Source organism: Lycium barbarum, chromosome 10, assembly GCF_019175385.1.
Source record: "Lycium barbarum isolate Lr01 chromosome 10, ASM1917538v2, whole genome shotgun sequence".
NCBI lineage: Eukaryota > Viridiplantae > Streptophyta > Magnoliopsida > Solanales > Solanaceae > Lycium > Lycium barbarum.
The window spans coordinates 122,693,656-122,716,689 of record NC_083346.1 but is presented as its reverse complement, the minus strand read 5'-3'; the positions used below and the strand labels follow the sequence as shown (position 1 = coordinate 122,716,689).

The following is a 23,034-nucleotide window of genomic DNA, read 5'->3' as shown; positions in this document are numbered from 1 at the left end:
AGTTTGAACTACAAGCATATCTAGAAAAAGAATATCTGCTCTCTTCAATTTATCTAGAAAAAGAAAGGAAAAAAAATTAAAAAAAGAAGAAGAAAGAAGATGAGGATAGAGAGCAGATACAGGATGGGGAAGAAGGAGATGGAGAGCGGGTTTGGGGTGGGTGGGGGGGGGGGGGAGGAGAAAGGGAAAAGAATAAGAAAGAAAAGGAAAAAGTTAATTTAAAATGGAAAATAAAATATTAAGAAAATTTTAATATATCATCCAATTAGAAAATGACATATCAACAGTTGGATCACTTTTAGTTTTATTTTTTTCCTCCCATACGCTTTTAAGAAATTGGGTACACTTTTTTGCCACGTCATCCGCTAAGGGTTATTTAATTAACTTGAAAGTTGTTAAGGGATAAATAAATATAACTTAAGTTTAATTGCTAAACTAAATTTTCGTGCCAATTTCAGGGGTCAAATGATATATTTTCTCAATTTTAATTGATGATTTAGAATATTAAAAATCATAGTCATATAAAAATACTAGTTATCTGACGCCCGTGCTAAGCGCAAAGTAGATATTATCCAATAGATGAAATCCTGAAAAAAGTCGTCCAGTTTACAGATCCTCCATGTACTCCATTAAACTACACTCACACGACAAGTAAATAAAACTCACAAAAAAAAAAAAAAAAATTGTTAGGAAATTGAAAACTGATCTTAATTTGTGTAATTAAAGCTATGAATGGAAACGAATTTCGTTTTTTCTTATCATGTGATATTAATCTTCCACTCACTTTCCGTATTGAGAAATTAGAAGGCAAATTCTTATCATCATCTAACCTCAAACATTCAGGTTTGTTCTTTATATTTTTTACAACAATTTTTTTTTTTTTTTTTGTTAATCTTTATTGAGTTTATTCCCTTGTTAAATTTGCTGTTTGTGTAAAGCTAGGTTTTGGGTATTTTTTGTTGTTGATAAATATGGTATGTGGCTGGTTGTAGACTATTTTAGTAGTTAACTTGCTAGGATTTTAGACCTGAGTCTGATATTGTCTTAATTTTAGGTTCATGGATGGTTAAAGCTTGGTTCTTGAGCTAAATTACACTCTATTACTATGTTGAAATAAGAAAAGAAGAAGAGAATTTGGGGATTAGATAATTTGATTATTCCCTTATGTCTTTGGGGTTATGGGTTTTTGTTGTTGTTGTTGTTGATAAATATGGTATGTGGCTGGTTGTAGACTATTTTAGTAGTTAACTTGCTAGGATTTTAGACCTGAGTCTGATATTGTCTTAATTTTAGGTTCATGGATGGTTAAAGCTTGGTTCTTGAGCTAAATTACACTCTATTACTATGTTGAAATAAGAAAAGAAGAAAAGAATTTGGGGATTAGATAATTTGATTATTCCCTTATGTCTTTGGGGTTATGGGTTTTTGTTGTTGTTGTTGATAAATATGGTATCTGGGCTGCCTGAAACTTTTTCAGTGTTGAGATATTAGACCCCTTGTCCCGGATTGTCTTTATTTTAGCTTCATGGATCGCTAGAGCTCGGTTCTTGAGCTAAATTATAGTAGTACTTTGCTGAATAAGGAAACAAGAAGATTATTTGGGAAATAGTTAGCTTGATTATTTCCTCAAGCAGCGATTTGGGGTTTATGTGTTTCTTTTGTTGTTGATAAATGTGGTATCGGGGATGCTTATAGACTATTCTACCACGTACCCTGTAATTGCATCTCCAAGAACTTGGGGAGATGTGAAGAAATAATGTAGTACTACCTAACTTTTTTCTGTGTTAGATTTTAGACCCTATAATGTCTTCATTTTAGCTTCATGGATCTTGAGCTAAATTATAGTTTTATGTTGATTAAGAAAAGAAGAAGAGAATTTGGGAAATAGGTAGCTTGATTATTGCCTGGGGGTGGGGGTGGGGTTGGTTGTTTTTGTTGATAAAAGTGGTACTCGGGATGCTTATAGACTCTTACGAGGTACCTTGTAACTGTGCCTCCAAGAATTTAAGGAGATGGGAAGATATAATGTACTAAGCGGTTTTCAATGCTACAATTTTAGACCCTAGTCTCTTATTGTCTTCATTTTAGCTTCGTCAGTTGTTAAAGCTTGGTTCTTGAGCTAAATTACAGTACTATGTTGAAAATTGAAATAAGAAAAGAAGAAGAGAAATTGGGAATAGGTTAGCTTGATTATTTTCTCAAGCCATTGGGGTTTATGGGTTTTTGTTGATAAATATGGTATCTGGGCTGCCTGTAGTTTTTTTGAGGTAAAAGTATTATAAATTTAAAATCGGACACTTAAAAATTCCATTTACAATAAGTAATGGGTTGTTTGGTTTGTAAGCAAGTTATGTACTGATTAATAATTTAGGAATTGTAATAATTATATGGATTAGTAATGTAAGAATTATAATACAGGAATTAAAATGCAGCAATTATAATGTAAGGATTGTTATGATTGAAATATGGTATCTGGGCTGCTTGTAGATTATTCTACCACTTACCTTGCTAGGATTTTAGACCTGAGTCTCATTTTGTATTAATTTTAGCTTCATCTATAGTTAAAGCTCGGTTCTTGAGATTACAGTAGTATGTTGAAATAAGAAAAAAGTAGGAGAATTTGGGGAATAGGTAGCTTAATTATTCCTTCAAGTCCTTGGGGTTTACGGGTCCTTTTTGTTGTTGATAAAGTATGGTATCCGGGTGCCTGTAGAGTATTTGACCAGTTACCCTTGTTATTGTGTCTCCAAGACTTAGCAGATGAAGCATTTAGAAATAATGTATTAAGGTTTTTCACTGCTAGGATTTTAGACCCTAGTCTCCTATTGTCTTCATTTTAGTTTCATCGATAGTTAAAGCTCGGTTCATGAGCTAAATTATAGTACTATGTTGAATTAGAAAAGCAGAAGAGAATTTTGGGAATAGGTAGCTTGATTATTTCCTCAAGCCATTGGGTTTTTTTTTTTTTTTTTTATTTTTTATTCCCGTTGATAAATGTGGTATCAGGGCTGCTCTTGTACCTTTTAACTGTGCCTCCAAGAATTTAGGGAGATATGAAGAATACTTTTTTCAATGCTAGGATTTTAGACCCTAGTATCCTATTGTCTTCATTTTAAGCTTCATCGATAGTTAAAGCTCAATTCTTGAGCTAAATGTTAGTACTATGTTTATTAAGAAAAGAAGAAGAGAATTTGGGGAATACGTAGCTTGACTAGTTCCTCAAGCCATTGGGGTTTATTGGTTTTTGTTGTTGTTGATACATATGGCATCTGGGCTGCTTGTAGACTATTTACCAGGTAACTTGTAACTGTGTCTCCGAGAATTTAAGGAGCTGTGAAGAAATAATATAACTACCCTTTTTCAATGTTTGGATTTTAGACCCTAGTCTCAAATTGTCTTAGTTTTAGCTTCATGGATAGTTAAAGCTCGATCCTTGAGCTAAATCATAGTATTATGTTGAACAGGAAAAGAAGAGAATTCTGGCCCGGACAGCACGATTATAAAAAATAAAAAATAAATAAAAAATAAAAAAAGAAGAAGAAGAAAAAAAGAGAAGAAGAAGAAGAGAATTTGGGGATAGGTAGCTGGATTATTCCTTCAAGCTGCTGGGGTTTCGTGGATTTTTCTTCTTGTTGATAAATATGGTATCCAGGCTGTTTGCAGACTATCACATACCTTGTAACTGTGCCTCTAAGAATTTAGGGAGATGTGAAGAATACTTTTGTCAACGCTAGGATTTTAGACTCTTTTTTTTTTTTTTTTTGATGAAGTAAGGTGTTTCATAGATAGGCATCAAGTAGATGCAGAATTACAAGAGAAACAAAAGGGCTCACAGAGAGCACAAGCAAAAGTTGTTAGCTTCTTTACAATATGTCAAACTAGCACTAGAGAGCTAACAAAGTCCAAAAATTTAACCCCTGTATTTAGCACTGAACAATTTTTTGGACTTTTTTTTTTTTTTTTTTTTTTGTCAAAAAAAAAAGGTCCAAAAATTGTTCAGTGCTAAATACAGGGGTTAAATTAACCCATCTGAACAGAAGAAATAGACAACTAGCTTTAAGAGAGTGGTTTGGAGTTGAAATCCCATCAAAACATCTACAGTTCCTTTTAGTCCATAAATTCCAAAAAATAACTCCAGGGATCATCACCCAGACTTTCTTGATGGACTTATCAACTCTCCATGAATTCCAGCTTGCATAAGCCTCTTTCACATTTTGTGGCATGACCCATTGTCAGCCAAAAATACAGCAGAGCATATTCCATGGGTCCTTTGCCACTGCACAGTGAAGGAGCAGGTGATTGACTGTTTCTGGGCTATTTTGACACATATAGCACTGCTAGGATTTTAGACTCTAGTCTCCTATTGTCTTCATTTTAGCTTCATGGATCATTAAAGCTTGGTTCTTGAGCTAAATTATGATATTATGCTGAATAAGAAAAGAAAGAAGAGAATTTGGGGAATAGGTAGCTTGATAATTCCCTCAGCTCCATTGGGTTTATGGGTTTTTCTTGTTGTTGATAAATGTGGTGTCCAGGCTGCTTGCAGACTACTCTATTCTGCCAGTTATGTATGTAACTGTGTCTCCAAGACTTAGCAGATGGGAAGAAATAATCTACTAATGTTTTTCAGACCCTAATCTCCTATTGTCTTCATTTTAGCATCGGTAGAGCTTGGTTCTTGAGCTAAATTATAGTAGTTTGCTGAATAGGAGAAGAAGAGAGAATTGGGGAATAGGTAGCTTTTTGGTTAAAAATTATGGTATTGGGGCCGCTTGTAGACTATTTTACCAGTTTCCGTTGTAACCGTGTCTCCAAGACTTAGCAGACCGGAAGAAATAATGTACTAACCTTTTTCAATGCTAGGACTTTAGACCCTAGTCACCAATTATCGGAATTTTAGCTTCATGGATTGTTAAAACTCAGTTCTTCAGCTAAAGGATAGTACTATACTAGCCAATTTTCCGTTAAGCCAAGAAGATCATATGGTGTCTGTAAAAGGGGAACCTGGGCTCACAACGTTGTTGGTTATCATAGTTGTTTGACCTCTTCATTTACAGTTTTTGTTTCCTTTTAAATTGTGTAGATAATGTTGATTCTACAGCGGAAGAGAGAAAGGCAGAGCTATATGTGGAGAGTACTTTGTATATAGATGGTGCTCCCTTTGGACTTCCCATGAGAACAAGGTTTCTTTTATTACAACGTATTTGACAATTTCTAATTTAAGTACAATGGAAATTGAATGTAAAAGACTAGTATTTCTGAATGTAAGTTTCTATCTCAATGTTTTTACTAATAATTAATGGAGAACCTTTCCGTGGGCAGGCTGGAAACAGGAGCTCCATCGTTTTGCTGGAATGAACTTATCACTTTGAGTACAAAGTATAGAGACTTAACTGCGAACTCACAACTGGCATTTACAGTATGTCAAGAGCGTTATTCCTTATCTTCCTTTCAGCTATAAAATGATGCTTTACTATTAATTGCGAGTTCCTTAATCCAATGCTCTGTTGATAGTATTTTCAGGAGCCATCTTAATATTTGTCCCTTAGCTTTGTTTCATGACCATAGTGTTGTGCAGATTTGTTTCTTTGGGAAAGCGAAACCTTGTGTACAGCCGCTTTACCTGCATGTACTTGTTATGTCCTGTCTTCGCGAATACCTCATGTTTCTTTCTTGAATTGCTTCAAAGAGGAATACCAACTCTGCTAAATTAAGATTAAATAAATTTCAATATTCTGATTTGTTTGGTTATCATTTTTTATCAAGATTTCTTTGGTTGTTATCCTGTGTCAACAACATTCGCCTAATAGTTTTTTCTTGTTGCACTACATTAGATTGATATGGTTAATTTACATTGTTCCTTTCACCTAAAGGTTTGGGATGTGTCGTGCGGAAAGGGTGAAGGATTGATTGGTGGGGCTACCATTCATCTCTTCAACATGAAAAAGCAGCTGAAGACAGGGAAGCATAAGCTTAGGCTTTGGCAAGGCAAAGAGGCAGATGGATCTATTAATACTACTACACCTGGAAAGGTTTATTTTGATTTTAGCTTAGCATTATGGTTTCCATTTATTGTTCACAAAAGAGACTTGGTGAGGAGTTTTCTACGTACTCAACATGGTTGGCTCCCATTAGGTCCCCAAAGAGGAACGTGGGGAGTTGGAGCGTTTGGAGAAGCTGGTAAATAAGTATGAGAGAGGGCAGATTCAACGAGTTGATTGGCTGGACCGCCTTGCATTTAAATCTATGGAGAAAATCAAGGAGTCCGAAAATAGTCGAAATGGAAGTTCTCATTTATATCTGGTTGTTGATTTCTGCAGTTTTGAACACCGAGTTGTTTTCCAGGTATCTCTTCATTAGGTGATCTTTGTTATACTTTAAATTTTTTTGAAGCTCTTCTATGATTTAATTTAAATGCTTTCTACATCATTCTCACTCTACGATTCATGATTTACCAGCTAACCATCCTATTTATACGTCTTTCTGGATTTCCAACTTTCCTCCTTTTGTTTCACTGTTATTAAAGAAATTTTGCACTACTTATTTCTCTCTTGAACTTCCTTGTTTATGCAGAGAATAGAAGTTGAGAATCATTCACTATTAAGAAGGTGAAAAATAAGCGAAACAAAATTAAGGGGATCATAATGTAGGCAAATCTTTAATGGTGTCCCTTCAACATCCGATAAAATAGACTAAATTCCAAGGAAAATGAAAAATGAGAGAAACAAAATCAGCAGGATCCCAATGTAAGAACTTATTGGTGGAGTTCGTTTAATAGGAATACCTGGTTGTCACCAGACTGTATTTACCAATTAATTTCTGGTTAAAAGTGTTCATAGTAGCATTTTTAGCTTAATATCTGGTGCTGGAAGTGTTCATAATTTTCTTTTATAGTTATACTCTTGACTATCAACGCAGTGTTATATCATGGTACTCCTAAGATCAATTGCCTTATGTTGATTATGTTGCTTTATTGTGTAGGAATCAGGAGCAAACTTCTTATTACCATCTCCTATTGCTTCAACGAATGAACTGGTTACTGTCTACGATCCAGAAGTGGGAAAAATAAATCCTTCTGAGCACAAACAACTAAAGCTTGCTAGGAGCTTAAATCGTGGCATCATTGACCGAGATCTTAAACCAAGTATTACAGAAAGAAAGTAAGCTGCAGACCAATATTAATGTTTTTCAAACAATCATTCAACTATGTCTCACTCCCAAATTTGGAGTCAGCTATATGAATCCTCTGTATTCATTCCATTCCAATAACCTTTTTGCTTAAACTCTGTGTTCCCTTTTTTAGTCCGTTGGTATATTTTCTTTATCCACCTTTGTTGGAATGTAACCAGTTGTGTATTACATGGTTATTAGGTCAATACAAAGAATTTTGAAGTACCCTCCTACAAGAAATTTGAGTGGCGACGAGAGGCAGATGCTTTGGAAATTCCGTTTCTCGTTGATGTCAGAGAAACGGGCTCTCACTAAATTTCTCCGGTGCGTTGAATGGAGTGATGTCCAGGTACAAAATAGGGCATCTCTTTCCTCTTCTGTTGTGATTCACCTTTCTCTGCTTTCTGAACCCAGTAACTGAAGCTGCTGAACAAATTAGTCCTTATTAATACCACCCCAATAAAATGAAAAAGGGAAGGAGAAAAGAAAGATCAAGTAGTGACAGAATTTTATTCTTCCTCTTTACTTTGATAAAGTTTTCTTTCTCAAAAAAGAATTTTATTCTTCCTCTAATTGTATATGTTCTGTTATCGGAACTCTTTCCCATAAGGAGGAAGTAGAGGACTAGCAGATAATACTATATATAACTGGGACATGAGTTAATTGAGTTTCTCTTTTTGAAAAAGATGAGTACATAAAGTTTGGAGAATTTCGTTTTTCTTATTAGGCTTTTATACCTTGAGTATTTGCTTTATGCTCAGATATTGCTTTACTGAACCAAGTTATATCAAGTTCAAGAACAAAATTTGAATTTAATGCAGGAAGCAAAGCAAGCCTTAGAACTAATGCACAAGTGGGAATCAATTGACCTATGTGATGCACTGGAACTTTTATCTCCGGTTTTTGAGAGTGAAGAGGTAATAGTTAAACACTGATACTTGCAGGTGTAAATTTAGTGGAAAATTGTTTTCATTATGTGTTGTCCAAAGTAGTTACTTACAAGAAAAATTGTCCAAGAATTATAGTTAGAAATTCTAAAAGTTTGAGAGAAGGTTTATTTGGAAATATATGCTTGACCTTAAATTTGTTGCTTTGTGCTGCCCTCAAAGTCAAGGTTCTCGGGAAAAGAAACTGTTTAGAGAGAACAAATTCTTAGGCTGTTGGTCCTTGATAAAATTGCTCGGCCTAGATAGTAAAATGTGACACTACTTTTCCCCGTCACTGGTTTTAATAATTTCTCAAAGTGGAATTCTTTTTTATAACAGTGCCTCTCTCTTGGTTATTTTATGGTTCTTTCAATTAAGTAGTAGAATAGAAGTTGTATGTCTTGAATTGCTTAAAATAGTGTTTTTCAAGAGGTTCTTTCATTTAACTATTTATTCCAAATTTGGATCGATTATTTGTCTAAGTTTCACATCATATTCTGATTTGAAAGTGTCCTAATTTGAAATGCTGTAACAGGTTCGTGCCTATGCCGTTAGTGTTCTTGAAAAAGCTGATGATGAAGAGCTTCAGTGTTACCTCCTTCAGTTGGTTCAAGCTCTTCGTTTTGAGCGCTCTGACAAATCTCGCCTTTCTCATTTCCTTGTGCAACGCTGTATGCTTGCTGTAATATACATCAAAGTTTTGTAGGTGCCAAGTGATGATCCGTAGCTCAACAATAGATAAAAGGTAACCAATTTTTTTTTTTTTTTTTTTTTTGAAACTTGCAGCATTAAGGAACGTTGAGTTGGCAAGCTTTCTCCGATGGTTTGTAGCAGTGGAACTTCATGATCCTGCTTATGCAAAGCGCTTTTATTGTACCTATGAAATTCTGGAAGAAAGTATGTTGAAGGTGGGAGACCTTCACTATTTCATTAGTCATATATGCTATTATCTTATTTCAACAATTGTCTGAATATGGATGATTATATTCTAAAAAGAAATCTGAATAGAGAGAGATGCTAGTTTTAAAATCTTATTTGGTTATGGCTACATTATATATTCCATACACATAATGTGTATATAACAATATATATGTTATATACATTGCTCCCTCTATTCCAAATTATATGACGTTCTTTCCTTTTTAGTCTGTTGCAAAAGAAATGACACGGTCTATTTTTGGAAATTCTTTAACTTTAAGCTTTTCATTTTATCTTTATTGTCTCTTATAGCCATAGAAATATCATGACTCCTTTCAAACCACAAGTTCTAACGGTACTGATATGTGCTAAAGGTCTCTTGTACATATTCTATGACAATACTTTTGATTTACAAAAACAAAAAAATATACTCTAGAGGGACATTTTGCTGGCTATTGACTACATCTACAAAATAATAGTTAGGAGCTGGTGCAAGCGGAGATGAAGATGGCTATAAGTTGTGGCAGAGCTTGGTGCGCCAGACTGAGTTGACTGCTCAGTTATGCTCTATAATGAGGGATGTAAGAAATGTTCGCGGTGGCACTCAAAAGAAGATTGAAAAGCTTAGGCATCTTCTTTCTGGCCTCCTTAGTGAGCTCACATACTTTGACGAGGTAATTACATGTTTCAACGGGTCCACTTGACATCAAATTATTAACTTTTATACTCCCTCCGTCCCAATTTATGCGACACACTTTCCTTCTTATCAGTCCCGAAAAGAATGACACCTTTCTATATTTAGTAACAATTTGACTTTGTACTTACCATTTTATCGTTAATGGAGATGATTTATGGCCACATAAATATCTATGACTCATTTTAGACCACAAGTTTCAAAAGTTATTCTTAAACTCCATACCCAGTTAAACACCTTCACTTAGATTGGGACGGAGGGGTAATGTATACTTATTGCATTTAAACTTGTGAAATAATAATATACTGATTATTGATGTTTTCCAGCCAATACGATCTCCTCTTGCCCCTGGTATGTTGATCACAGGGATCATCCCATCAGAGTCTTCAATATTTAAAAGTGCATTGCATCCATTGCGGTTGGCATTTAGAACAGCAAATGGTGGATGTTGCAAGATCATATTTAAGAAAGGAGATGATCTTAGACAAGACCAGCTGGTATATGCTCAATAATGTACATTGCTTTTGCTGTAACTATGTTGAAACAATGGGTTTGTTTGTGAGTTATGTTTTGGTCTGTCTCCCCTGAGGGGACAAGAGGGGCTTTCTTATCCCAGCTTCCTCACATAAGAAAGAACTGTGATTTACAGATGGAGGCATGCCTTGCCTATAGTTTCTGGGATCAGAATTAGTTTCAAAACCATGACCAAAAAAAGGAACTTTATGAGAGAGAAAATTAGTTGTTGGATGTGCAGCTGTCTTCTACCTTTGTAGATCCTGTTTGAGAAAACAATGTACTAACTTCTAGTTATGCAGGTTGTCCAAATGGTATCACTTATGGATCGATTGCTCAAATTGGAGAATCTTGATTTGCATTTGACTCCATACAGAGTATTGGCAACTGGACATGACGAGGGCATGCTGGAATTTATCCCTTCTAAACCGTTGGCACAGGTGATATATAATGACTGACAATATTATTTTGCACCCAAGCATGTGGCCTAGAGGTCAATGAAGTGAGTTGAGAACCATGAGGTCTCAGGTTCAATTCCTAACGAAGGCAAAAACACTAGGTGATTTCTTCCAATCTGTTCAAGCCTTAGTGGACAGAGTTACCTGGTACCTGTGCTAGTGGGAGGTAGCAGGTATCCAGGAATTATTCGAGGTGCACGAGAGCTTGCCCGGACACCACTTTTATTATAAAAAAGAAAATACCAAGGGGCTACTCTCGAACTTCTGCATTTAAGAAGAATTACTTCTATTATGGTCTTGAACCCTTTTTAAATCTAAAGCTTCAAGCACATGGTCGTGCAGCTTCCGCTTAATGTCAGTGTGTGTCATAGACTATTTTAAGTTGATCGTCTTGTGCTTTTCATTTTGACGACATTTTACTGGAATTATAGATGTACTCATATATTTCCAATTTTTTTTTTTTTTTTTATAAAAAAAATCTGCATACAAATATTGTATGAAATTGCAACTAAGTCTACCCTTAATTTATTTTATCAGATTATCTCAGAGCATCGAAGTATTGTAAGCTACCTGCAGAAGTTTCATCCTGATGAGAATGGACCATTTGGTATTACTTCTACATGTCTTGAGACATTTATAAAAAGTTGTGCTGGTTACTCCGTCATCACGTACATATTGGGCATTGGAGACAGGTGACTTGCTAAACATCTATTATCATGGTTATTCGAAGTGACATGTCTCTTTTTTAATTAAATCTCTTATAACATGCTTTTTCATATGCAGGCATCTTGACAATCTTCTTCTAAGAGATGATGGGCGCCTTTTCCATGTTGATTTTGGTTTCATTTTAGGTCGAGATCCTAAACCCTTTCCACCACCAATGAAACTTTGCAAAGAAATGGTTGAAGCTATGGGTGGAGCAGAAAGGTACCTGTATGAAAGTCAATCTATTTTTGCTTTGAAGTGACCTATCTCAAGATCCAAACCAAGTTTTCGTAGTTCTTCTTAATATGGAAATTTTCATTAATAAATCATCTATAGGTACTATGGAATCTGATTGATGAACCTTGAAGAGCAATATTAAATTGTCCCTCATCTTTTCTTGCAGTCAGTACTACACCAGGTTCAAGTCCTATTGCTGTGAAGCATACAACATTCTACGAAAATCAAGCCACCTCATATTAAATCTGTTTCATTTGATGGCCGGTTCCAATATTCCTGACATAGCTTCTGATCCTGAGAAGGGCATTCTTAAGGTTGCTTTATTTATCTATTTTACAACTCTCATGTTCGTTTTGATCACTCCTCTTATTTTCCTCTCCTGACTTAACTCTTAATGTATATTAGCTTCAAGAGAAGTTCCGGTTAGACTTGGACGACGAGGAATGCATTCACTTCTTTCAGGATCTTATCAATGAAAGTGTTAGTGCATTATTTCCGCAAATGGTTGAGACCATTCACCGTTGGGCTCAGTACTGGCGTTGAGTTATTGGTAAAAATTCTTTTTCGTTCAAAGAGCATTCTTTCAATTCAGGTCTATGTTGCTCGGACTCTTCAAAGATACTGACAGGTGCATGTCGCGTTTTTGGTGGATCCGACATGGATTCAATGACATTTTGTAGAGTCCGAGCAACACAGACCCTCATTGAGTATAAATAATTGGTGTTCATACAATAGAAGATTACTTTATTTGGTATCACTTGTTTCAGGTTGGTTGATAGTTGGCTTTTGCAGAATGGAATTGATGCATATGAGAACACATACCGGTGTTTGTATCTGTACAAATTGACTAGAATTACATTGTTATAACAATACATGATGTTTATATGGCTTTTTCAAGAATGTATATATTGTTCATTTTTAACTTATTTTTAGCTTTCTAATTGTGTTTTAACAAAGCTTGTTGTATAGCAGGTTTTTAATGAAATACAAGGTTTCATGTGGAACAACTGGATGCACTTCTTTCAAATCCTTTTAACGAAATTCAATGTTTCATGTGGAATAATTGGCTGTGCTTTTCATTCTCTCTCAATTCAGCTAAAGGAACTTTTGCATTCTTACGTGGTTGGAATATATTATTTGGCTTTGTAAGGTCTCGTCTTTTAAATAATTTTGGTGTTCGGGCCAGCTTACGCCTTGCATCAATCGCAATCGCAAGTGATTCTACGGGGTACTTACTACCTCCTACCAACATAAGTACTGTAAGGGCTGTTTTAGAAAAAAAGAAAAGAGATTAGTATGTTTGAATCTGAATACATATCTAATTATTTAGTTAGTCTCTAAATTTGAATAGACTATTTATTTTTCCACATCTAGTTGCGTTTAATATGTCATTATTTAAAGTTAACATATGAAATTCAAATAAAATAATACTCCATAATTAAATTTTTATATTAATAAGTCTGAATGTAATTGTTGTATGAGAAGAAAAGATATTTTTCACTATATAGAAGAGTTTTAGAAGTGGATCGTCGTCATGCCTGCTTCAGGGGCTCTTTTGGAATTCTGTTAATTATCAGCTTTAAGGCTATTGTACCAAATGGTATTGTTCACGTACATTTCATTTGTTAGACAAAACACTCAACTAACATTTCCTTAATTCCCCATACGTCCCCTTAAAGAAACATATAGTTTGCCTGAGTTTGTGGGGGCCAGTTGACTTTATCCCACAAAACTTTCTGAAACATGGGTCCCATTTAATTCTTAGGTTTGTTTATTGACATGGGATGAACTGTTCATGATATTCAAAATTAAATATTGGAATTTCTAACTTTAGAAAGGCATGTACTATTGAAAAAACTTTCATGTACAATTGCTTAAAATAAGCGAAACAATATGACAATAAAATGTAATTCGAGTGTATGAACTACGAGTAATTGCTTTCTCATTGTAGAGAATTATTATTTAACTGAAGTAATGTTTTAACTTAGTTGCATATTGTTATTTCATGAAATTATGTAGATTAATTTTAAGAAAGATAAAACTATTTGAAGCCTTTAACAAACTTTTGAGAAATCTGGTAGATACAGCACCTTTTTGGTTAAGGAGTTGTCATTTTTTTTTGGTTACTTTATACAATTCATGCCATAATCGAAATGAAAAAACAAATTGCCTTCATGAAATTTGTTGAAATTAGATTTGGTTTGAACTTGGAAAAGGGAGATTTTCACAATTGTAAATGAATATTCCTCATATTTAATATAATCGCATTTACAAGCAATATTCTTGCTCCAACAACAAAATGACATCCATCAAATAAAAATTCTTCTACACACACTCATTAAGATAAAAAGATATGTAAAAGTAGAACCACTAAAATAAAGAAATATGGTCATTTGTCAAGTTTACTGCCTGAAAGAATTGCCCAGGGCCTTTTCACATGAAGTAATATATTGTGGACTGGAGAAGAAATAACTTTAAGGTAGAACAAGAAGTGTCAAAGATGTCAACATTAAGGTTCTGACCAAACAGAAAAATTATACCTCTAAAATAACTAATCGGAAACTAAGCTCAATCCTTGATTCTCAATGAACTTAAAGTAAGGTAAGTGTGTCACCTATCTAGGTTTCAACTGATTTACAATTCTCTTCTTAATCACAAACTTAACAAATTCCTCCCCATATAAATTGCTCAAACACAACTCCAAGCTATATAAAATTGGCAAGTAAATAAAAATCACATAAAACTACAGCTGGACTTGGGCCCATGCAGGCAATTTTGAGGGGCATCACAGTCATTTCACAAAAATTCATGCATTGCACACTTGCGCTTATAAGCCTCAAAGCTTGGACATAAATTCCTTATGACAAAAAATCGAAGCCTCTTTGTGATTTGTTTTTAAGTGAATAGACTTAGCTATATATAAAGGTGATAAATGAAGTGGGCCAAGCCCACATGTACAATTAGTTATGTGTAAGCTAATGGAAGGATGCATGTTTTACTTTCTTTGTTTTCCAAATTGGTTTTGATATCTTTTCTTGAAAATTGATTAGGTGGCAATACTTGGATACGCATTACATGTTGTTAATACGTTGCTATGGAAAAGTCTACATAAATTCTTAATGTTACTTCATAATTAAGGAGTTGATATTATAAGTTAAGTGATAGAGGTTTGGTCCGTCTGGGAACAACAAAGTGTACTTCTCATATTTTTTTTCCCTTTTAAACCAACGTTGCTGCATATGTATGTCTATATGTACATATAGGATGCATCTTTATCTTCTCATATAGTTTTAACTACAATAGCAAATCCTTACAATATCAAGTGAATCGAAGGTTTTTTCATAGCAAAGTAAAGTGGAAGAAGAGTATTTCTTGGCATATAAGTTAATAATTAAATTCCTTATGACAAAAAACCCAAGCCTCTTTTTCTAAATGTCAAGTGTGTCTCAATTGATGTGACATCTCACGTGGCCCCACGTTACCCCACTACAAGTGCTCCTCTTAAATGCTTTGTGTCATTGTTAATTATACTCATTTCTGTTCCATTTTTTAATAAGGTGATATTTTCAATTTTGTCTTATTGAAACGAAATGTACACAGAAAGTTTAGAATTAACTGTTATTTGCACATGTAATTACCATACAAAAGAGTTATCGTAATAGAATAATAAAAAAGCTACTAATAAATATTTAAAAGGTATTCACCTATCCACATCATTTAAAAAATAATATGAGATTTATAATATTAAAATTAGGCAGATTACGCACAATAAATAAATGAAATTTGATAGTGGAAAACTTCTTTACACTAACAATGTATATATTGTTTGTTCCATTCTTCCATGAATAATTTTCACCTATTAATAAAATGTCTTAAAAAATTTCTTTGTCATTTTAATTATTTTATTATGAAAATTACAATATGATACATCTATATAAATAAAAATAATTATCTTATCTCCTTAAAATACATTATTTTATTTACTTTTACCTATACAATATATTTGGCAAATAAGATTATACATTTTTATTGAAAAAAGCTTTATTATACATATAATTTATGTAGAATAATACTCAAATATTTATTATTATAACTAATTAATGTCACTTTAAATGGTTTTATAATTTTGATTAACTCATTTAATTACTACAATTTATATTACATTGACTGTCGTTAGCGTCTTTTGGTTCTCTTTTGAGGTAGCACATTGTCTCATCGTGAATGCAAATCCCTTTGGAATCTCTCTTTGCTTACTGTACTAAATTAAAATGATATGCATAGTACTACTATATATAAGACCAAACTTATGGACTTTTGTAGTCCTCACAAGAATTTCCAAATCTTTTTTATACTTTTTAATTATAGGTCCTAATCTTATTTATTTAAGTCATTTTTTTTTTTAATGTTTTTAGGTCTACTTTTCAAAAGCTATGAACCTCCTACCTCATTTTTCATGTTCTTTGGTTTTCTGTTTGGTACTCGATATCCGCATTTGAGCCCAATTAATCCAGATAATTTGCACTGTATTGCGCCCAATCGGGGGAAGCGCTCCCTCCAAAGATTTTTTCCATATCCATGTTCGAACCCCTAATCCCTAATTATGGGAGGAACAGCTCCATCCGCTGCACAAGTTAAATTATGTATCTGTCTTAAAAGTTCATTAACTATGTATAGATTATTTATTTAGAACTAAATAACTTCAGAAAATTAAGATACATAATTTATAAATGTCAAATTCTGGCTCCGCATGTGATTTGAAGTAAATAATTTCATCAAAATGGAAATTAAAATATTAAAGGAGTGAAATGAAAGTTTTGCTTTCATATATTGAAAATATACTTATATGAAATTTAATTATTACTAACGTAATTACCCACTTGTGGGACTACAATGGGTATATGATTGTTGTTGTACACTTGTACTAACACAAATTATATTTTTTTAATTAAAATATCTATTTTTATATCTTGAGTTTGAGCCCGGACTTAGCACGGGCCTCACATAACTAGTATATATATATATATATATATATATATATATATATATATGCTAGACAGTGCAATCATCAATGTAATAGACAAATATATATATATATATATATGCATAAAAACAGTGCAAAATTATGTATATTTATTAGCAATATAAAATATATATACTATTACTATAATCCAAAGTGTCGGGCCCGTGCTGCATCTAGTCTATTTATAGAAGTCCAAACTTCTGCCTTTACCTCTTCGATTCTTGAAGTTTCCTTACAGTTTGTCTGTCTCCAAGAACATTGCTTCTTGCTAGATGGATATATGGCATCCTCGACGATCATTCCTTAGTCATTTTAAGCAAGAAAAAGCTTGCACAAGTTAATTTATCTTAATTTATTCAGTCATAGATAACGTCCCGTGTATTTTGCTTCAAAAACAAATACTACTAAATTCCGTGATATAATGAGAATTCTAGGTTGTGTACCATTTATATTATACAAAGATTAAGAGTGGGTTTTTTTTTTCCTCATTACCCAAGGTTTAGTCGCAAATAAATCATATTACAAAGGTGTTTATGACGATTTACTTAAAGTTGTTCTGTATCACATTTCTCCAACTCCATTCCAAAATCTTCAATTCAAGGAAATGTTTTCCTACACATACTTACAATTTGAGCAGAAGAAAATGATCTACCGGGCCAGGAAAAAAAAAACTTCATTCTTCAAACCATTACTCATTCAAGAATATATCCTAAAAACAAATTAACTGCAAAAGAATTCCCATCTAAGGATGGGAAAAAGAAAGGCCATAAGTTCAACAAAGAAATCACTAACGCTGACTCCAAATCTATTCCTAGATAACACTACTGCTGCCTAGCCTGACTCATTTTTATCTCTAACTTTAACTACCACCTAAAATATGGTCATCTATTACTTCTCTATGCCCCTCCTTTGTACAAAGAACCAATGAACAAAGCAATGAAAAAACAGTAAGCAAATAAAACTAAGACCTGAAATGAGGACCAGGGAAAACTGTTCTCTGCTCCCAATGAGGCTTTGTTACTCGGGGTTGACATCTGATTGCGCGGTTGGAGTACTAGCTGCGGTGCTGTTCTCGGGCAGGCCAAGGCTAAGGGGGGGAGCTGGACCCGGACCGGATCGTTTCATATCCTCAGGGAAGATGTTGCTTCTCATTTCAAGGACCTTCTTGTGAGAGTTGGAGCCCGGCTCAGACTGCTGGTCGTGCATATCCTCGGGGAAGACACTGCTTCTCATTTCCAGGACCTTCTTGTGAGAGTTTGAGTGCAAGGACGGAACGAATGTAGGACTTGCAGCGGGCCGGTACTCAGGGTAGAGCCGGCCTTTCTTGTAGCGAACGCCACAGGCGTTGCAGAGGGTTTTTGGTCCCATTGGACCAGCCCTCCATTGAGGCGTCTTTGTTATCTCGCAATGCAAGCATTTCCTAACTGCTTGTGTGGCCGGCTGGTAATCCTGATTCGTCTCGGTCGGAGCTAAAGGAAAGGAAAATTTGATTCTCTTTTTCTTCTTCATTGGAGACTCTGCGAAATTCTCAGATCCCACTGAGTTACCTCCAGGTGCAACGAATCGCTCAGGAAGTACTGATGTTGGAGACATGAGTTGATTTGCTGGCCGGGGATTAAAAGTTGTCGGGCGAGGACGTTTGCTCCGAGCACGTTGTGGACCCCGGTGGCATGGACTAAGAGGAGGAATCTTCTTCCCCTGACCCGAGCTTGATGAGGATGAGCTGCTGCTGCTACTGCTCTCGAGCACGGAAACAGGACTCAAGGTGAGGAATTTGCTATTTTCAGATGGCTCCTTGTTGACAGGCAAATGTTCTTTCCCCAGTGTCAATCCTTCACAAGAGAAGGAATCCTCCACAAATGTTGAAAGCCATTCGAGTTGAACGATATCCTCGTACTACACATACAGAAGAGAGAATCATATGATTAGAGTTTATACAAAATATATATGACGAAAACATAAGCATCACCCAATTAGGAAACTACAAAAGTAATCAGTTGAAGGACAATGTACGTTTTAACGCCCAAGTGAGATTTAGCATGCCAGACCTATATTGCTCGAATCCTCCAAAAATGATGCCGCACCCATGTCGTGTCCGTGGAAGATTTGACACGGGTGCCACAACATTTCCGAAGGATCCGAGCAACATAGTGCTAAAAACACCTAATTGATACACCTAGATTTCAATGATGAAAAGATTTTCAAGACAATGTCAGTTCAATGTGGCTTATCATTGCAAATTAGTATCTTCTCATTTATTATGATGGTCCCTCAAGACAACCACCAAACTTTCCAACTTCCATATGCAAGTGCAAATGGAGGGAAAAGAAATTGACTAAATGATTCATTTTCCCTACTAGGAAGGACATTCTTATGATCATTAAATGGGTAAATGGTTTCACACCAGAATGATTGAATTTGAAAGTGAAATTTGAACTAAAACTTATCAAGACGTTATTATCAATAGTATGTGTGAACTAAAGCTACCAAATGACTGAACTGACTGCACCTGTAGCAAGATTCTGAACAGGAATTTTAAAAATCCAACCACCATTATACCCCATGCTGTTAAGATACATGTATTTTTTTTTTGGTACAATGGAAAATGCTAAAAAGTTTTAAGATACGTATTAAAGCATATGAGCTAGCACCATAAAAAATTCTCAGCACAATCAAGAATGAAATACAACTACTACTTAGCCTCAGTCCCATACAAGTTGGGGTCGGCTATATGAATTCCAACTTCATCATTTAAGCTCATTTTTTATCAAGAAATCCAGATTATTAGTTAAAACAAAAAGCTGATGCATACCACCTGGCTGGACACTACCATCATTTAAAAAAAAACACTTTCAACAGTTAACAACGACAACCCAACTGTGGTAGTAAAATGCCCAAAAATGATAGGAACCAATCACACGATAAAGACATTCGCATACAACATGTCTCACGACAATTACTTGACTGCACTCACCGGAACTGAGAGCTCGGCTGAGAAGTCGGAAGCTGAGTTGTTGTGGCTGCTGGAGAAAAGCGGGTCGGGATCCGGTAAGGGGTCATTCCAAATGCCTGGAAAATCCTTAAAATCAGCAGAGTCAAGGCCACCACACTCATTCTCTGGGGAAAACTCAATCAAATCTTCCATATGGTCAAAGAAGCTGCTACAATCTATCTCATCCAGGAAATCTGAACCCATGCTATATACTCTTTTTTTCCTCTAAACTACCTGTAAGAATTCAAAACAATACAATGAATAATGAATGCCCAGATAGAAAGTTCATCATATGCACTTGAGAGCATTGAATATGAAACCTGAATATATATACATGCACACTATTTTATGTGACAGGGTTCAATGTATGAGGATCAAAATACCTAATTTTCGATTATGTGAATTTGGACATAGATTCCTCGAATTTTTAGAATAAAACTTACATATTTCAAAACTATATAAAAACTGCTATAAATCACAATCGTTAATAATTCAAAGTATTTAAAATAATCGTGGTAAAGAAAAAGAATATCCTTAAGTCCCCGAAAATGTAACAAAATATATACTCCTATGTGTGTATATATTATGTGTGTATATATATACACACTTTCTCTCACATTCCATTTCATATGACACACTTTTCTTATTAGTTTGATTAAAAAATTAACAACATATTTTTATAGCCACGTAGTGTCATGAACCCCACGCATGTTTAAGATCATAAATTTTAAAATATTTCTTTCTTTCTTTCTTTATTAAACTTAAACTCAGTGTCCACTGTCCAATCAAACACGACATATAAATTGAAACACAAAAAATATTTATTTGCTTAAGCATTCAGTGAAGGGTATGGGCCACCACCACGTCCCAACATATCTTCAAGCTGGAGCAATGTTGTCATAATGATGCTTGCCAGCACAAAGAGGGTTCATGGCCCATTTTAGCAGAATAAGGTTCAAATTCTTTTTGGATTCTTGGCAAAAAAGTTAAAAAAAAAATGGAAAAAGATAAACTGAAGCAACTACATGGGCCCAGAAGCATTTCACAGTGAACCGACAGGTTTAGTAATTTGAAAAAATAGTACACTCATGTCTCAATTTATGTGATATTTTTGCTTTTTGAGAGTTCATTTGACTAAACTTTAAAGCTAAATTGAATTAGCTTCACTCAATATTTTAAGATTAAAATTTATATAATGAAAATTACTATGAGTCGCAACTTTTTTCATATTAATTTAATGAAAAAATACATTAATGTCCATGCTGTTTGAATCTCTGGAAGCCAAAAATACCACATAAATTGAGACAGAAAGGAATATTTGAAAAATACAAATGCAAATTTCAAAAGCATACCTTCTTGAGAAACACACAAATTTGCAGAGCCAAAATGCAGAGGAAAAAAAAAAGTGAATTCTCTCAAAAGTTCACTCCACTAAAGAACATTCCCCTGAAATATATCAAGAAAAAAAAATGTCAGAAACACATTAAACAATGCAAAACAGAGTAAAAACTGAAACTTTTATGCAGAGAAGTCTCTTAAAACATAAAGTTCATTGCCTCATTTCAGGCAAAACAAGCAAAATAATTATTTTTCTCCTGTAATTTTCAGAAAGCAAACACATTGTAAAGAACAAAGTAAGTTTTTAGTAAAGTGTTTTACTCAATTATAGATGAAGGAACCAAAAGAGGGTAAAAAAGATACTCAAATTTGTCTTTTTTACTTTGCTCAATTTTCAAGTAAACCACAGAATTCTAAGGTCCCGTTTGACCGCCATGAAAATTCCAAATACAACTTGAAGTTGTATTCCGGAATTTGAAAAACAAGAAAACCTTTTTCACGACCAAAACAACTACATTTCAACAAAAAAAAAATACAATTTCAAAAACTATGGCCAAACACGACTCCAACTCCAACTCCAAAATTACAAAAAAGTGAGAAAGTTTTTGGTTTCTATGTCCGACTCCCTTAAAGCATAAAGCTAAGCTGTTCGAGACAACCATCAGGTTTCAAATTCAAATTACTGCAGAGGCAAATAATATTATAGGTGAAATGTAGTAGCAAGCACCCAATAATATTATTGAATTGTGTGCAAACTGAATCAGACACCACTGCTCTTAAAACAAACACTTTGAGAGAGGGAAAAATAGCATTGGCAATTAAATAGGGACTCAAATAGTTACTCAATATCTAGTGTCGGTGGAAATTAACAAACACATGATGAAATAATAAAATTGCACGCAAACTGACTCGGACACCAATATTTTAGGTAGAGGGAAAAAACACTACAGCGCGAACTAAACAGGGAATTCAAATAATGAAATTCTGCACAAACTGACTCCGATACCACCACTCCTAATAAAATAAGAAAGGGAAATATCTGTATTGATGGAAATTGACAAAACAGCCGATAAAATAATCAAACTGCATGCAAACTGACTCCAACACCACTGTTTTAAAAACTCACTTCAAGCAAGGGAAGAAACAGCCGCAACAACTAAACAGAGTACTCAAATAGTTATCCAGTATCTGTGTCAATGAAAATTAATTGACACTAATAAAATAAGCAAATTGAACAAGGAGGACTCAAATAGTTACCCAATATTTGTGTCAGTAAAAATTGACAAGACACCTCATAACATAATAATCAAACTGCGCACAAACTGACTCAGACTCACCTTCAAAAGAACACACCAAAGAAGGGAACACAACAGCAAAACCAAACAGGAGACTCCAATATAACAACAAACAACAACATATCCAGCGTAATTTCACAACTGGAGTCTGAAAAGGACAGGATATACGACAGAAAAATTCCACTACAAAATAACACACACACACAATAAGAATAGCTAGTACCTCACTGTGACTCTTAACAAACTCTTAACAACTATAGGTGTAGTGTGAGAATAAATGAATAATATGTACCTTAAGAGAAAGAATAAAGGGTTTATGAGTATACTTGGTGGAAAATGAAAAATGAAAGAAAGCTTAAAAGGGGTAATAATAGAAGAAGAAAAAGGAAAGTGGGGTGCTAGTAGGTGAGGGTGAGGGGGTATTATTACTCATTGCTAGCTGTACCCTTTATTTTAACAATCAGTCAATCACATATCCTATCACCTGTCGTGATGTTTAAGTCACACCCTCTTTCTTTTCTCGTTTGCACAACACGGGTCCCATATGCCTCTCCCACCGCTATTTTTTTTTTTCAAGAAAATTCAAATTTTGAATTTTATTAATTTCATTGAATTATACTGATTATTTGAGATGTTGAGTTTGAAATTTAATACTCCCTCCGTCCCAATTTATATGACACTATTTGACTAAACACGACGTTTAAGATTTTTTTTTTTTTTTTTAAATTTGTGATCCAAAACAGATATTTGTCTTGTTATAAATCGTCT

The 23,034-nt window shown here is 34.4% G+C and overlaps 2 protein-coding genes across 4 annotated transcripts; one reads left to right on the top strand and one right to left on the bottom strand.

Annotated features, from left to right (window-relative positions):
* Window positions 1-557: 557 nt before the first annotated feature.
* LOC132613742 (phosphatidylinositol 3-kinase, root isoform) lies at window positions 558-12,628 on the top strand. The gene is made up of 18 exons (XM_060327948.1): window positions 558-843; window positions 5,084-5,183; window positions 5,323-5,419; window positions 5,874-6,032; window positions 6,136-6,345; window positions 6,982-7,160; window positions 7,372-7,519; window positions 7,992-8,087; window positions 8,632-8,767; window positions 8,883-9,004; window positions 9,494-9,688; window positions 10,035-10,205; window positions 10,524-10,661; window positions 11,217-11,371; window positions 11,463-11,606; window positions 11,788-11,935; window positions 12,027-12,171; window positions 12,389-12,628. The coding sequence occupies exons 1-17, from the start codon at window positions 729-731 to the stop codon at window positions 12,162-12,164; spliced, it is 2,451 nt and encodes an 816-aa protein (XP_060183931.1). The 5' UTR covers window positions 558-728; the 3' UTR covers window positions 12,165-12,171; window positions 12,389-12,628.
* Window positions 12,629-17,303: 4,675 nt separating this feature from the next.
* On the bottom strand, window positions 17,304-22,646 carry LOC132613531 (GATA transcription factor 8-like). 3 transcript variants are annotated; one of them, XM_060327574.1, is made up of 4 exons: window positions 22,490-22,646; window positions 20,986-21,079; window positions 19,616-19,867; window positions 17,304-18,537 (listed from the first exon to the last, which is right to left on the bottom strand). In XM_060327574.1, the coding sequence occupies exons 3-4, from the start codon at window positions 19,835-19,837 to the stop codon at window positions 17,659-17,661; spliced, it is 1,101 nt and encodes a 366-aa protein (XP_060183557.1). In that variant the 5' UTR covers window positions 19,838-19,867; window positions 20,986-21,079; window positions 22,490-22,646; the 3' UTR covers window positions 17,304-17,658. The 3 variants fall into 3 exon arrangements, with proteins under 3 accessions (XP_060183557.1, XP_060183558.1, XP_060183559.1); XM_060327575.1 differs by having other exon boundaries at window positions 22,559-22,617; XM_060327576.1 differs by lacking the exon at window positions 22,490-22,646 and adding an exon at window positions 22,309-22,456.
* Window positions 22,647-23,034: the final 388 nt, after the last annotated feature.

Coding starts and splice junctions, on each gene's coding strand:
- LOC132613742 (XM_060327948.1), top strand. CDS start 729: ATGAATGGAAACGAATTTCGTTTTTTCTTATCATGTGATATTAATCTT. Junction 844..5,083: donor ATCTAACCTCAAACATTCAG/GTTTGTTCTTTA, acceptor TAAATTGTGTAG/ATAATGTTGATTCTACAGCG. Junction 11,607..11,787: donor GCTATGGGTGGAGCAGAAAG/GTACCTGTATGA, acceptor CTTTTCTTGCAG/TCAGTACTACACCAGGTTCA.
- LOC132613531 (XM_060327574.1), bottom strand. CDS start 19,837: ATGGGTTCAGATTTCCTGGATGAGATAGATTGTAGCAGCTTCTTTGAC. Junction 18,538..19,615: donor CAGCCGAGCTCTCAGTTCCG/GTGAGTGCAGTC, acceptor CTGTATGTGTAG/TACGAGGATATCGTTCAACT.